This window comes from Nothobranchius furzeri, chromosome 17 (assembly GCF_043380555.1).
Source record: "Nothobranchius furzeri strain GRZ-AD chromosome 17, NfurGRZ-RIMD1, whole genome shotgun sequence".
NCBI classification, from domain to species: Eukaryota; Metazoa; Chordata; class Actinopteri; order Cyprinodontiformes; family Nothobranchiidae; genus Nothobranchius; species Nothobranchius furzeri.
In genome coordinates, this window is record NC_091757.1 from 32,217,898 (window position 1) to 32,235,041 (window position 17,144).

Genomic DNA, 17,144 nt, shown 5'->3' on the forward strand with positions numbered 1-17,144 from the left:
TAAAATTTTACTTTCAGCTTCTTTTTTCTTTCTTTCACCACAAACAGATATTAATATATTTTAATAGCAATGAGTGGATAACTGACTCACAGTTTATTAATGAAAATGTCTGTATTTTTACTTTAATATCTTCAAAGGGCAATGTAAAATTATGGATGCCTTATAAACTGGTAAAATACCTCACCTGTGTGTTTAAACTGAGCAAATACATTACATTTCTTCATTCACCTTTAATGAAAGTCAGATTTCTACACGTCTGTCTGAGATTACATTAAAAGCAGCAGATCCGAGTCCCTGTGCTGAGCGACCTCGTTTCTAACACTTTGTTCCTTCTCCCCCGAGAGTTCAGCGTCTGTTAAAGACGCTTCAGGTTCAAAGAAACCCAGCGCTTCCTGCGACGCTAAAGTAGTCGATTTAGAGAGAACCTTTTTTTTGTTAAAACCAAAATGTGTCGAATGCATCTTAACACATATAGGTGACCCCTTATCTCCCTGATTGTAATCTTTATTCTTGTTTAAATTAAAATGACCTCTGCAGACGCTTTTCACTATCGCCCTGCCCTCCCATGACCTGAGCTTTAAACCGCCGCTCTGCTGTAGGAAGCTCCTGCAGTAGAAGGTGTTACTGAGACACTCGAGACTTCCTGAAACACACATTTTCCAAATGTTCGCTAAACATTACTGTAATACAGACCCCAAGGACACTGTAAATCATAAAGCATGAGATGTAATAAAATGTCTCTCCCTGTTGTCTGCTCTAGTTAAACATCTACCAGGAGCAATATATCTGTTGCTATAGCTACAGATCCCCCAGTAGATACGGAACTGGAACATAGCAGAGACTGGGAAGTCCCACTTTAATAAATTACATTAAAAAAGTAATTACAAGCAATAACCTGACAAGTGTAGGGAAATGATGTGCTGAGAAATGTATTTTAGCGAACGTCTGCCTCCTAAAAACAGATGACCACCACGCTGACATACAGAATGCTGCAGCATCATGCAAACACTTCATCCTACTCAGTAAAGTCACACAGAATGGAATGTTTCCAGAAGGAGCTTTTTGTTGCCTATGCTATCTCATCCTTTCCCAGCATGCAACAGCCTAAGCTCCAGCAGAGCAGAACTTCAGGCTTGTAGAAATTGACTGTTCCCAGGACTAATTGTCCCCAGAGTGGCTGCTCTGAAGTAGCCCTGCTGTATTTCAATGGCTCGGTAAAAATGATAGGATGTGATGTGTGTGTGTGCGTGTGTGTGTGTGTGTGTGTATACAGCTACAGTACAGTTACTCAGCCAAGCACCTTACATAGCCTGACATTAATCACTGTGCACTGTCCCATGGAATATTCACCTGGCCAAGCACAGCAGGCTCAAAGGTTGTCTGGGTTCATCTATTCTTTTTTTATTCTCCTCCTTTGATTTCAAGTTTCTATTTCAGCCTCTCATCTCTCCGCTCCCATCCTTGTGGACGTTTTCGGGAGGTCGGCAGGTTGAGGGGTGGTGAATTCTGAACAGAAATCCTGGGAGCTAAACATTCCAGGCGGTAGCGGCTCAAGTAACTGGTGAATTTTGGTATGGAAACTGCTTCTGTGGGAAACATTTATCACACTACATCCATCCACGGACCATGCAGGCATTTTAACAGAACATTCATAAGAGGACCATTTGCCACCTTTTGAGTTTTACTGACTCTACAAAATCTAGCAGCTCAGACCCGGACCCGGTTCAGGTTCAAACCCTCCTCTGAGATTAGAGAAGCAGTCTCTCCCTCTCCCTCTCCCTCTCTCTCTCTCTCTCTCTCTCTCTCTCTCTCTCTCTCTCTCTCTCTCTCTCGTTCTCTCTCTCTCTCTCTCCCCCTCTCTCTCTCTCTCTCCCCCTCTCTCTCTCTCTCCCTCTCCCCCCCCCCTCTCCCCCCCCCCTCTCTCTCTCTCTCTCACCACCGTGAAATGTTCTCTCCTCCTTCTCCCTGTTTCCAGACTAAGTCAACACTTGCAGCCCCGGTGGAAACCCACTGGGATGCATTTGGCTTCTCTAACTAACTCCACTGTGGTCAGACCATCTGCTGAGCAGAAATAAAATGCATTTAGCAAAGTAGAAGCTGCACATAAAGAAAAGCACGCATGCAGACATTAATAAAAAATATTTAGCACATTTGTTTTAATTAGTTATTTCTATTTACAGTAAAACAAGCCTCGATGCCCAATTAACGCTAAAAAACAAATGTTTGGACTTCTAACTGTAAGAATTATAACTGTACAAAAAAAACTTCTGTTTCTCTGCAGAATTATTCACAGATCAGTATGATAAGTTCAGCCTTATTGGAATAATAAATGACCTCTTCATAAAACATTTAATCCCTTCCAGGCTCTAATTAACTGACACAGCTATTTTCCATGGGGGAATGTGTGTGTTTGCCTATTTATTAGTTATTTCTGTAATTTTAGTGCTACAGAATGATTCTATCATAACGTACTAATTACTAATAAAGCCTTTTGTTTCTTGTTGTTTTAAGATAATTTGGTCAACTATAGAATAGTTCAGTCCTGGTGCTGGTTTACAGTCCTAGTTAATGATGGGGAATAACTCTATCCCAAATAGCAGGAAATATGCATTTGCTGTGCAGGTTGTGCATAAAAAAGCACAATTTAGATGAATTACTTTTAATGAAGAAATGATGTTTTGTTGTTCAAAGCATAAATGCAGAAGCTACAGAGTGTTAGTCTCTGAAAGTGAAAGTCTTTAGTCACAGATGAATCAGCTTTTCATGGAACATCTTTGGTACGTTCTGTGTTTGGCTTCTAATTCCATTTTTGGTTCTTTTTTAAAACACAGGAAAGGTTTTTCTTTACCTTGCTGACAGTTTTGTTTGCGTCTGCAAACATCCTCAGAGCTGACGCTGATGGTGGCGTCACTTCCTACTCCGTTTATCCGCAAGCATGTGGGACCATGAACAGAGACGATGGGGTCTACACACTGCCCATGGGACTGCGTCATCGGAGAGGAGAGAGCGGGCAGCAGAGGGCGACCACGTCCTCTGCTGCCCGTGGATAAATGGAGTAGGAAGTGACGCCACCATCAGCGTCAGCTTTGAGGAAGTTTGCAGCCGCAAACAAAAATGTCAGCAAGGTAAAGAAAAACCTTTCCTGTGTTTAAAAAAAGAACCAAAAATGGAGCTTTTCTTGGGTTTACGTTGTTTTTTTAAACATCCCATAAATACATATTTACTATAAACTGCTGGGGACTAAGGGATTGAAATAAATAAACAGCAAACTCCTCAAAACTTCAATAATATTCCTTTTAGCATCTTTAATTAAGAGGTAACAAAGCCGAGATCTCTGGGGAATTTTGATTGGCGGGAATGTTTTTCTACTGTTTTTGAAAAGAATTCAATATTGAATAAAATATAAATCTTTTTACTTCAGTTTAAACCTGCGACTGTTTATCTCGTTGTGCCATGATGTGGCAAAGACAGACATGCGATACTGCTGCATGTTGCAAGTACCCGACTAATTTATCCACCAAGGTCCGTCACAAGTCACGGTCGCCCACTCATGCCTGTTATTGTGTAGCGTGACACTGCACACACACGCAGACCCGTGTACAACCACGTAAACACGCATTAGCACAAGCCCAGGGACATGTTTCTGCATGCAATGAGCCTACAGACACCTCTGCAGCGTCATTATCCACTCATCTAATAACACTCCTTGTAAAATTGCAGAGTTATCCTGAGTGGCAGAAATAAAGACCTTCTCTATCAAGTTTCCACTTACAAGCTTTCCGACCCCATAATTACCTTGAGGTGTTTTGCATTTTTGTGCTGATCTCTTTAAAGAAGATTGTAACAAGTTAGAGAAAACGCTTCAAATCCAGCAGAATAAACAGAGCAGACGTGTATTAGTGCAATACTAATTACAGCTGAAAGAAGCTCTTCTCTAAATTAGACAGAATGTGGGTTTTCTCTGAGATCAATGAGGCGTTGAAAGACAATCCAATCTGTCAGAGAGTCTTCTGTCTAAAAAGATTAAGAAACTACTCAGAAACATGAAAGTTGTGTTAAAAGGCAGCTCCGTGACATTTGCAACGCCGGTGTTATTCCATCTAGCTGCTCTCAGGCTGGGCCTGAACTATGCTCTGATTCACTCCAGCTTATCTTATCTGTCTTCAGCTAGCTTCCTGCTCATGCACACATCTACAGATGAAGGTGGCCAGGTAACTTTGAAGCAGCATTAGAGTGAGATGAGCACAAAGGAAAGGATGGATCGTGACTACAGGCTGTCCTGATAGTGATAGGCAGTGCTAACTAATAATAATGTCCATATGGGCTTTCCTATGACGAGAAAACAGCAACAGTGTTGAAGGACGATAATGTGTGCGTGTGTGTGTGTGTGCGCGCGTGTGTGTGTGTGTGTGTGTGTGTGTGTGTGTGTGTGTGTGTGTGTGTGTGTGTGTGTGTGTGTGTGTGTGTATATGCTTGTCCTTGGCTTTTTCGTGTGTTGCTGGAACCAGTCTGCATCATGTTTTATTCATAACTCCCGTTTGATGCTCGCTGAAGGTCAAAGCCACGATGCTGAATATGTTGTAAACTGCTTCTAACAGCAAGAATGAAACATAACAACAACGCTGAACAAGTGTATTGGTTTAGAAACACACAAAGAAAAGAGAATCACCACTTAACCTAATGAGCCTGTTTTAAGGAAACTGGAGTTACCAAAGAGATCTTCACTCATGCTCAATGTAAAGCCAACACAAGTCCACCATTCCTGCAGTGAAACGACACTTCTGCTTCCTGAACTTGGTAATGCTATGACCTACATCGCCACGTGGTACGTAGGCAGCTTTCTTGTGATTTGTGTTGTTTTCATTTGGTTTAAAACAACCTGGATGATGAGCTAATTGATCATTTTAAAGCATAACGGCTCCATGAGATTCTGGTCTCACGGCAGAGCAGTAGCAGAGCATCACAGGATCGGTGGTCCGATGGTTGAGGTCGTATCTCTATCAAGAGCCAATATCAAGGGTTTTCCTGTTTTCTTCATGCCTGCTGATAATAGAGGCTCAATTCTGTAAACATGTCATTTCCTTTCATTTGTATGCAGATGACAGTCAGGTATATTTTAGCACATTGACCGTCTGGTTGACATGAAAAGTTGGATGGTATTTCATTTTCTGAATTTTAATGAGATGAAGTCAAACGTTAAATAGTTATTATCCATCAGGAGCAGCAGAAAGCTGTGCACTGACTTTTGTCCCTGGCCTCTTAATGATCAAAAATCTATAAATGAAACTAAAACCTAACAGACAAACAAAAGCACGGTAAAACTCTGCTTCTTTCAGCTGAGGTAGCTATTGTAATTACTCTCCAAAACAAAACCCACACTTTTAAATCAGTGGCTTGATTATTGCATCATGTTTCTTTTTAGATTTGGTAATTCTTCTATCACTCATCATGATTCAATACGCTGCAGATCACATTTGACCTGGTAAATACAAAAGAGTCCTAATGTTCTGGTTTTCCTTCACTGGCTTCCAGTTTATGTTTGATATCCTTCTAAATTCTTGTTTTTCCTCCAAAGGGTTCTGCTCCCATTTATCTCTGAACTTTGTTCTGTCTCCATTTCAGGTCTGGCTTCACAGAAACAATGCAAGCTCAGAGGGGATTGAGCTTTTTCTGCTGCAGGTCTAAAACTCTGGGATGATCTGTCACCGTTAGGTAGGCTCCCTCACTTGTTGTCTATATCAACTGAAGAACACACTTTTAATTCCTAGCCTTTGACCTGGTCAGTGAGGCTACATGTTCATTTAAATGAATATCCTACTTTAATATTGAATGATGTGCGTTCGATTTGGTGTCGGTATTCTTCCGAATAGTCTATAGCAACAAAAACAGTAAACAGATGCTGGTAGAAGTGAAGCACATGTAATAAAAGCAGCACAATGGCCCAAGGAATGGACAACAACACTGCTGCAGCACAGCTTACTTGGTACTGACTGCACTGATGATGTTACACGTGTTATGGGCTCGACACACGGGAGGCGACAAACAACCGCGATCAGCAAAATTTGTCGCTGTGGCTTTTATTACCTGTCACACGGGAGGCGATCCGCGGCAGCAGCCAGCGGCAAAGCCGTCTACGCGTTCTATTCCATGGCGAAATCGAAACTTCCGTTGTTTTGTTTGGCTGTGTCAGGTTGGAGGGAATTAAGGTTATTTAAGCGGTTCAGAGTTAATAAAGTGGTAGACATGATGTTTCACAAGGTGCTGCTAGAGTTATGTGAAATCTTACTTCTGATTTTACTATATAAAACATAATAATAATCAACTTCTCCTCCATGTTTGCTCGGAGGTGTACGGAGCATCCTGTCCGCTCATTGGTCAGTGAACAAAACCTCCGTTGATTGTTCCTCGTCTGAGCGACAGCGAAGAAAAGATTTGAAAATGTTTCAACTTTCTGGGATCGCGTCGCAGGCGCCTGTGCACGACACGTGCACGAGCGCAAAATTTCACACGCACGTTTTTCGCGTTTCGCTTGGTAGGAGGGAGACCCGCGATTATCGCTTTGTCGCGCATGTCTCATTGAAAATGAATGGAGGAGAGGCGATGTCGCCTCCCGTGTGTCGAGCCCATTACATTGTGGCGGTGGAATTATCAGAGGACCGCTTCTACTCTCTCATGACTTTTGGGAGGGGGAGTGTCCAGGCTGGTCACCCCTCAGCTAAACTGGGATGTCGCAGTTGAACTGCAGAGATATTCGGTTGTCTAACAACATTATCAGAATTACCTTAAAGGGATGTTCCAAACAAAAGTGAAAATTTGTCTGTTGACCCTAACCCATATTTCCCAGAGTTAGATAAGTGGGACATTTTTTTATCCAGCCCAGTCATTCTCCTGACCAGGCTGTACTCCTTTAGCTTAGCATAAAGCACAGTAAGTAAATGGATCCAACTAGCAATGTGAGTTGTTAGCAAACTGACAAAAGCTTTCATGCAACACACACACACACACACACACACACACACACACACACACACACACACACACACACACACACACACACACACACACACACACACACACACACAATGAGAGCAAGAGAAAACAAACACATGGCATTTGCGATTTGTATATTGCATGAAAGTTTTTTAAGCTGACAGAGATGCGGTTTTAAATTAGATTTATTAATTGAATCACTGAGCCAAGCAATGAAATGAACCTGTGTGCAGCATTCTGTAGGAACGGAGACCTGACTCTGACTGACTGATAAGTAAAGCAAAGCTTCACCAAGTATCTGCTCCTCCTCTGGTAATCCTAAATGAATCGCTTTGAATGACCCGCTTTCCCCCCTGCAGCCATGAAACATGGAAGTCATTCCATCAACGCTACCGTTCCTCATCCGTGCGAGCGGGGGGGGGGGGGGGGGGGGGGGGGGGGGCTGGCTCACTTCCTGGGTTTTTAACCGGAAACATGTTAGTGGTGGGAAAATCAAGAGTTTTTGCTGTGCTCCGCTACCGTTTCTCTTCAGTATCAGCAGTGGGGAGGCCCGCGGTTCATTTCAATGTCGTGCGTCGTCCGTGTCAGCGGAGAAGGTAGGGCAGAGGAGGGGTGAGTGGGGACCAAGCAAAGCCTGGGGGTCACCAGGTTTGTAAAAGGGAACACCCCACCCTTTATGCACATATTATTCTTGCAAAACCATCAAAAATCACCCAAAGCCATAGTAATTCCTGCGTGAGCGAATGAATGAAGCTTGAGCGGGTTGTTGTAGTTTTCCAGGTGTACATGGTATACGTCATTTGAGTTGTTGCTGTAATTGGCTAAAGACAAAATATGGTAACCAGTGCCAGCCGGGCACTACCTTGCATGTCCTCCAATAAGCTCAAAGTATTCTACCAGATAGCCCCCCCCTTTCAGACGGTTTCTGCTGTAGAGACTCCAGATCGAAATGTGTAGACTCGACACAGAGTGGGGCTTCACTTAGAGATCTGGCTGCTGCCAGGTTACATTTATCAGAAATCCTCAACAAAAAGGAAAACTTGGGAGACACATTGCTAATTACGTGTGTGTGTATTTTATTCTGGTTCACTAACAATGAGTGCATCTCTGTTTACAGAAGCAGGTGTTTTGGGGGCTGCCAGTGGAGGCTTACATATGTACTTTGTCATAAAGTAGTCCCAAGTCTAAAACGACGCCTGTGATTCCTTTATGTTGCTAATTATTTTCACTTGTAGTTAGTCCGATTATTTAGGTCACCATTGGGACCACTACTGAGTGATTTTAAGAATGTTTTAACTCTCAGTGCTAGCTGGATCCATTCACTTGCTGTGATTTATGCTAAGCTAAAGGAGCACAGCTGGGTCAGGAGAAGGGCCGAGCTGGTTAAAAATAGGTTTTTTCCCCACTTATCTAATGCTGGGAATTATGTCAATAGACACATTTAAATTTTGGGTGGAATATCCCTTTAACTCAGTTAAGAGAAGGCCAGTTCATTTTGACGTTAGCTGGATTCGTTCGGTTTTCTTACACTGCATATGAACCACTGAGTGTGAAACATTAACTATGATCTCATTTTACTTGTTTCATTTAAGGTGGCTTTACTGTTTTCTTTTAAATGTAACTTGTGTTGTAGGTTTTATGTATTATTGATCTCTGCCTTTTTACTTGGTTTTGTTTGAGTTCATCATAAAGAACGGCGATCAGCCTTGTGGTCTTTAGGTGTTTTTTCAATTTTCATTAGACCACATAGGGGAGACATGGGCTCAGGGTTTATGGGTTCGCCCCATAACTGGTGGGTTGCCAGTTTGAACCCAGGCTCTGTCCATCAGTCATTGTGTCCTTGGGCATGATACTTCACCCTGCTAGCCTGCTGCTGTTGGTCCTGTGCTCAGCAGCCTGGCTGGCTTCTGTCAGTGTGCCCCAGGGCAGCTGTAGCTCGTCACCACCTGTGTGTGGACGTGTGAATTAATGGGGAAATGACAGACTGCAGTGTAAAGCGCTTTGGAGTCCTCCTTATCAGTAAGGCGCTATACAAGTGCAGGTCATATACTGATATCATTTAGTGCCAGAATCAATTTGATCAGGCTTTCTAGAGAAAATAAATGAACTGTAACTTTCTATCATTGTTTCACACATGCAACATGCAAACTAACATGTGCAAAACACGTCCTGATGAACCACCATGAAATACACTTAAGGCCTAAAGTCAGCAGATTCCTTAATGCAAAGATTCAAATTAGCTGCTGAATAATTCATGACGTTATCTATAATTCATCCGCTGTCCAACAGGAGGGTGCCATGAGAGTTATTCATCAGCTGTGTGCTATAGGAAGATGCTGCTTCCAACAGCAGGTGGTAGAACAGTCACTTTTAGTTACAATTAGGTACTAACGGTGTGCTTTAGGTGCTGCTGATGAAATGTTTACTCTGGTATAACTAAAGTAAGTAGAAGGGAGACAAATGTAATCTATGTCAAACAGTAATCAGTACTTTATATATGTATTCAGCTGGACGGATGCCATTTCAAAGTATATAAACTGCTGAGAAACCAAAAAGATGATTATGCTGGTTTGTTTACACATAAACAAGGCATGTAGCCCACCCAGCTGCTCTTCTGGATGTTTTCTACACTTATTTGAAAACAGTATGGTCCAATCTGTTCCTTAAGCATGCTGTGAGTTAGTTAATCTGAAAATGAAGAGATGAAACAATACTCCTAAAGCTTTAATAGGAGGGATCTCCTCACGATAACTAGATTATTGTAAGTCATACGCAATAGGTGGTGTTAGCTGCAGTTACGTTGAATTAAGATTATAAATCATCCTACCCTGATAAATATTAAATATTGTGCTTTAATAACCCTTCCACACTCAGGAACATTTGTAGATCAGTTTAGATTTAAAAGTGAATAAAAACCACGAACTTCAGCGAGGTTAGATATGATGAGTAACTATCTGCAGGAATGTAGATCTGATCCAGTGACTGCAGCGCTGCTCACTGGATTAGAGCATCAACTAAACGCATATGTACCTTCTAACTGGCTCTCAACAAATTAAATATCACAGCCAAACTCGTTTTCAGCTATGTTAACTTCCTCAGGAAATCTTATCTGAGAGAGATATTTCAGTCTGAGGAGGAGGCCTCCAGGCTACATAGTCTCATTATTTGGTTTGGCTTCCTGAATATGTTTCCTCTCTTATCCTCAACAGCCCCTATAGTGGATTTTGGCTTTGGACGAGGGCATAAAAACATCCGCCGTTTAAACAAACTGTTAACACATAGATGAGCTATCTCAGAGGGGCAGACTCTGAGTCTGTGTGCTTGGGTTGTTGGCAGTCCTCTATCAACACCAGCAGAAAGCCACTTGTGCAGAAGCAAAATAAAGCTAGAACGGCACCTGAAGGCAGCACCGGCAACGCGGGAGTTTGTTTAGAAAGAGCAGACAGTTTTAGAAACAAATAGGCTCGTTGATGCTTGACAAGTTTGTACATAATCACTGCTAAAACCCCCACATGGCCTTCTGACCCCACTCATCTGTTTCCTTCTTTTGTTTTAGAGTCAAATGAAATGAATGGAGTCCTGTCTGGATACTTTCATGGTTTCTAACCACCACACCAGTGGACCTGTTTCTGTTTAGACTTTTAAACACATTATTAGTTGTGCTAAACAGCAAACAAACAACTTTGCCAATAAATAATAATGGACAGGAATCGTGTTGTGCCCTATCTGAGCATGGTTTAAACAGCACAGCCTAACTGACTCTATGACATAAAAAATATGATGAATTAATCATCAAATGTCTCTATTTGTTTGTAGTTTACAATTTCTTGTTTCTAATTTTACCTCCAACCCCCCAGCTCTTCACTATGAGCGGCGTTCCACATGTGCAGAACAGCTCTGTGACTGATGTGAGAGGAGATTTTTATAAATGTTAACATTTAAAGAGCCATAATACCCTGGAACTAGGGCTGGACGATAATTCAATAGTTCAATATAACTATCGATAGACATGTGATGCGATAGATAAAAAACTGGTCAATAAAATTTCGATAAAATGTTTCCTTTTTTCATTATAACCTATCAGGTAGCAGCATACTAGACTCACTACTTACTCCTAACCAATCAAAACCAGACTCGGCACGCTACGTCGCCAGGCCCTCCCTTCTCAAACCAAAAGAGAGCGAGAAGCGGCCGCAGCAAGATGTCTACGGCTACCATGATTCGACTCGTCACGACAACGCCGACAAATAAAATAGACCTTATTTTATAAACAATTTTTTTAATCTCGCCCACTGCGGCACGTTCTGCTTTTGCTTCCTGCCTCTGTGCTCAGCCACCACTTTAGCTCCGATGCGCATGCGCAGTGGTGGCCATCCAGCTCAGCCTTCATCATCGGAGATTGTGTTGAGTCGCAACATATCTGAAAAGTTTGGGTGCATTATACTAATTCAAAAGAAAGCTACGTAGTGCAAACTCTGCAAAGCAAAACACTCCTTTCACAGGAGCACATCGGCGATGCACGAGCATCTTAAGAGGAAGAACAGAGTCGCCTCGGTAAGTTTACCTCTTGTTAGCTGCTAACATCAATGGAGTTACTTGTATTTATGGCTGCAGCAACACCAGTAGAGACGGTGATGTTGTTACCTTTAGAACATGTTTGTATGTCACGTATTTTTGCTCCAATTACAAACGCTAATGATTTATCTCATCCCGGTGGTCAGGGGTGCACGCAAAATATTTTCTACAATTTTGAAAATATTTTTCAATAATTATCGATATCGATCAATATAAAAAATGTTATCGATATACTTTTTTTCTATATCGTCCAGCCCTACCTGGAACCCACCTGAGGTACAGCCCGGTTCAGACGGCATGTCAATTTTTGACCCGATTCTCTCCTCCTGACAATCTTAAGGACACGTACTGTAATGGCCCCAAAGATAATCTTATCAGATACTCCTACCATGTGTGGTGCTAAGAGCACCTTGGTTTAGAAGTGGCTGTTTCAGCAAGGAGTCAGCTGGAGGCAGAACACAGCAGGAGTCTCATTTTCTGATATTTGACCATACAGTATCTCCTCTGATTGGCTAACAGCAACTCGTCTCTACCACTGATTCCATTTGCTCTGCTTTGTTGATGTTTTATCTCCACAAATAGCACAAGCCTGGAGAAGATCTGCTGTGTGGTGGAGTTGCTAATGTTAACAATTAGCTTCTGATAGCTGAGACTTTCTCTGCTGTTTCCTGGTCACTAAACCAACAACAGCCTTCCTTGTCGCGACCCAAGATGGATGAGTGCATGAATGTTAAGTGACAGTTTACCGTAGCTGCCGTTTGTTTCTAATCCTAGAGTTTCACCGTCGTTTACTATCAGAAGGTGATGCAGGAGATAGGTGTAGGAAATTATTTTCATGTTCAGCCTGCATGAAAAACTCACAGTGACCGATTATAACCAAAAATACCGTAAATCCTCTAATACAGGCCTGGGCCTGTATTTGACTCAAACTCATCAAGCTCCAGGCCTTTATTGGAAGGAGGAACAGAATTAGAGGCAGGCCTCAATTTCTATTTGAGCAAAATGAACTAATGGTTCGCTGGAGTTTTTGACAGTTAAAATTGCGCCCATATTTTCAAAGTTAAACACATTTCTTTTAACAACGGTAGTTTCTGCTTCAGCCCCCCCCGCGCAGCGGCCGCAAACTCACTGATGCGCCTGCAGCCTCTCGGAGTTCCTGCTGCTCTAAACATTAAAAAAAATATTTCATTTCCTGTTCCTCACTTCTGTTTACCTTCAATGGTGTCTGTTTGTTGCAACCACCAGGTTCAAAAACTAACTTGTTTTTTATTTGATTATTTTTCTGTCCTGCCTGTTTATTATCTTCCTGCATCTCCTCTCAATCCTAAAGAAAAACTGCTACCTGGGTTCATATATATTCACCTTATGAGTTACCTTTGAACTGCAGTTCTTAAAGATCTACCGACCACAAAAACAGCGGAGTGCTCGCCGGCCACATCAGTGAGCTGCGTCACCGAGGACAAAACAGGTGATGCGCCCTGATCCGCAGCAGCGAAACGCATCAGGCACAAATAAAAGAAGAAAAGACAGAAAACATTAAAGGAAATGAACCGACATGAACGATCGCGTGTTAAATTAGTTTTTGAGGTGGCGACACCTGATTTGATAATGTTACTGTGGCCGTGCTCGGGACGCAGATGTCTGGAGCGCATCAACAATCAGAGCTTTGCATGCGCAAGCTGGTTAAGGTTAGGAGGGGGGTGAGGGGAAGGTTAAATTGCAAGAGGGTAAAGGTCACAATTTGGTTAAATGTCCGTTTTACGGCGGGTGTCAGTACCGACGCTCTGGCACAGCGCGTTGCCTCCCGAGGCGCAGGAGCTCGTCACCTGCTGACAGCAGGCTGCTGTCTTTTCTGTGGACTGCAACTTGCCGGTCATTATCACGTGACAGCGACTAGTCAATGACAGGCATAAAAAGTCACTATAGAGCGGTGAAGTCGACTAGTGACTAGTTCATACAACCCCTGCTACTGCTCCCCAGAGTGTTCTGCAGCATAATCAGCACGTTCTCTTTGAACTTGATATCAAATTTTCGCCTCCTCTTCGTCTCTGCATGGTTAAAGTTACCCTCGCAGCCTATCACTGGCAAATCAAAAGTGAGACGGATGACACAACCGCCCCCCGTACCGTACTTGCTTGTTACCACATTCCACCCGGCCACAATAAAAAACCGGCCATTATTCACCTCCGCCGACTCCGACACCGGCCAAAATATGATACCCGGCAGTTAATTAAATTCAGGCTAATATTAGAGGATTTACGGTAGTCATTTAAAAAAAGTTTTTTTTGTGTTCCACACCTTTAATCGCTTTTCTCTAAGAAAAAAAGGGACAAACACTCCTGAATATTTATGACCCTCACAAAAGCAACATTCTTATTGAACTTCTCTCCCATCAGATACTGCTGATCACTCACCATCTTGTTCTTCTTGGAGTATGTCTTCTTCAGCAGCCTCTCATTCATCCTCTCCTGCTCTCGCTGAGCGTGATGAAGGAAGCCGTTCTCCAGCGGATCCAACACCAGCTGAACGTTCTCCTCTTCCACATCTTCATCTTCCTTCTTTGGCCGCTTCACCACCTTCTTCTCCTTCCAGCGCTCCTTCTTCTCCTGTGTCTTCATGACTCCCGTCTTCTTCTACAAGCAGAGAAAGATTGATTATACGTATAAATCAGAGCTAACCATCCACAGAATATAGTGATGATCCGTCATGAATAAATTTAACTAAATCATTGTGTCTGTTAATGGATTTTACATGACTCAAGTGTTTGCGGTCCTGTTTTTATTTGAATCAGAATTATGCAGACAGACAAATCGATGGTGTACTCATGTTAGATTTACTGTCTTTAGCATTTCAAGGATTTTCTAAAGAACCTTGAGATGATTGTTCTTCTCATATCAATGTAAACCTACTGGCTGTTCTGCCTTCAGACAAGAACAAAGCAGACTAATCTGAAAGGAGAGTCAGACTGACAGCAGATAAATGTGTTAAAGAAAGGATGGTGGGTGTGCTGCAGCTGGCACACACTCAAGAGCACAGCCCTTTTCACTTCAGGCTCCCAAAGCAAGCAAACAGCACAGCAGAGAGCGGCGATGCTTTAAAGTCATCTTTAATCCTGTCAACAGCAGAACAATGCTTTACTGGAGCCTATAATCACTTTATGGCTGAGATATAATGAGCTTATGATATGAAGTGCTGCTTTAATGCACGCTGGAGAAAATACAGTTGCTTTACATTTGTGCTATCACCAAGCAATTTTCCCCTTTAACTAATCATTGCTTTCAGGCATCGACTGAAGACTGAACTAGACTTTGTTTATTGGAATTGAAAAACCATTAAGAGTTCCTACAAGCTCAAACACCGTTTTTTTATTCCCGCCACATCTCCTTACAGTACACCTGCTGATTATTCTGAAACAAGCAGATGAAAAGGTTTTTGTTGGAGACGGCTATGGTAGTGGGCAAAAAAAACAAAAAAACAAAAAAAAACAAACAACCAAAACAACCAAAAATACCAATAATCCTCCAACCAACATGTCCTGTGAGACAGCAACAGCCTTGCAGGGATCTAAATGGTTATGATTACCACAGTTTGACATTAAAGTGACAATGCATATTTTCCCTGATTATAGGTGGAAGTACATACATAAATTATTTCAAGCAAGCAGTATTGTTGTGTTTGAGCAAGACCTTTCCAAAGGATGGCCATTAGGGTAAAAAATCCCTTGGAGCAATATGACAAGCACATCAGACTCACTTTCATCACTGGCAATGAGCGAAGACAGTGGCGGTTCTACATCGAATTACTCCCCGGGCGAGGCCCCCTTTGAGCGCCCCCCCCCCCCAACCACCCCCCCACCACCACCACACCACCCCACCTGCATGAACACACGCATGTTTTCTACAAACCGGCATGTTTTATTAGAACGACTATTGAACATTCATTTTTCTAAGTTGCACATATTTACATTAATTACTATGAAGTTGTCAGAATGTAAAGCACTAAACATTATATACTGTATCAGTATATATAGAATCAAATATACAAAAACAAACAATAACTAAATATTAAGAATATATGAACATAATAGATAATAAATATTCTAAATAGCAAAAATATTTCACACATAACAAACTAAAGATAATCACTACAGCATTGCACTTAGAATAGAAAACACAAACTAAAATTAAAACCTAATCTTGATGCAACGTCATAAATAATGTCATCACATGAAATCTGCTCCCCTACTGAGTGATTGATACTAATCAGAGCCAGGTGAGTGAGCCGCCCCTGAAACACAGGTGACCTCAGGTATGACTTGATCAAGTTTTGAAAAGCTCCTCTCAGCTTGAGCCACAGTGACTGGCAGAGCAGTCCAAAAGTTGGGGTAGATCTCCAATAGATCTTTATCATGATCCATAATATTTTAGAATTGCCTCTGAAATTGTAATTTAAACTGACATAAAAAACTGTAGACTAACAAAAATGCCAACTTTTACAGAACAAATCATGTAAAAAAAAAATCAGTGCAGCCATCTGCAATAAATAACCAGGATAGTTAGTGGTGACTGGGGTGTTTTCTTCTGCTTGTAGAGTTGTTTTATTTATTATTATGTGAACATGATCAACATGTTTGTTGTTGTTCAGGCAGGCCACAGGCTGCAGCGAGCATTTAACAAATCCTAGTTTGAATCAGTAAAAAATGATTCAAGGACTTTTTTCGAACCATTTGAATATTCGTTTCAATATTTCAGCCCTATTAGCTCTGTTAGCAATTAGTTGACCGCATTTAACCGTTAAAATCCCAGTTAACTGGTTCAAAAAATTGAAAACATTCATCATGAGAGCTACATACCTTTATCTTTCTCCTCTTTTTTCTTTTTTCCCCCCTGAATGGGGCACCTGGTGGTTTTAGCCTTTTTATGTTCATCTCTTCTGTTTGGCTCTTGACTCAGTAAGTTTCCTTTAGTCAGGACTAAACTATTTGACCTTGATGGGGGGGTGACCACAAAATCGTTTTGTTTTTCCTTTTTTTATTCGGTCATTTCACACAATTCAGAAACACCTGAAAGAATGATAGGCCTGTGTTTATGATATTATGAATGAAATATGGAAGAACGTTAAGATGTGATTGACTTTAGCCATGTTAATACAGTTGATTCAGCCCCTGCACGCTCATTTCATTTGGGAAAGACGCAGAGGTGAATTCCCCCGCCGCACCCCTCCCCTTCCTGTTCTTCATAGACACACGGTGCACGTGAACGTTCTCAGTCAGCAGGAGCGCCTGCAGCTGCAGGGGGCGCCAACTTGCTGTTTCCAATCCAGACACTGTCATATGACAGATAGAATAGAAAACCTCGGTGCGGCGCAGATTTCCTTTTTTTTTTTTTTTACTCCGCGCTTGTGCGCCCCTTTTGTGTCATGAAAAAATGCCGCCCCGGGCAACTGCCCTGTCTGCCCGTGCCTAAAACCGCTACTGAGCGAAGAGGCAAATGTGTAAAACAACGTTCATGAATGATGAAAGTTTTGTAACCATTTGTTACAAATCAGTACATGCATTTTGTCCTCACGGGCTCCCGTAG

General features: G+C 42.0%; 1 protein-coding gene across 8 annotated transcripts in view; it reads right to left on the reverse strand.

Moving 5' to 3' along the window:
- Nucleotides 1-17,144, reverse strand: part of fbrsl1 (fibrosin-like 1) — a 356,228-nt gene that overhangs the window by 207,086 nt on the left and 131,998 nt on the right. For all 8 annotated transcript variants that reach the window (XM_054731281.2, XM_054731279.2, XM_054731286.2 and 5 more), the window contains exon 2: nt 13,980-14,198. In XM_054731281.2, coding sequence (XP_054587256.2) covers nt 13,980-14,198 — 219 coding nt within the window. The remainder of the gene's footprint in view (nt 1-13,979; nt 14,199-17,144) is intronic.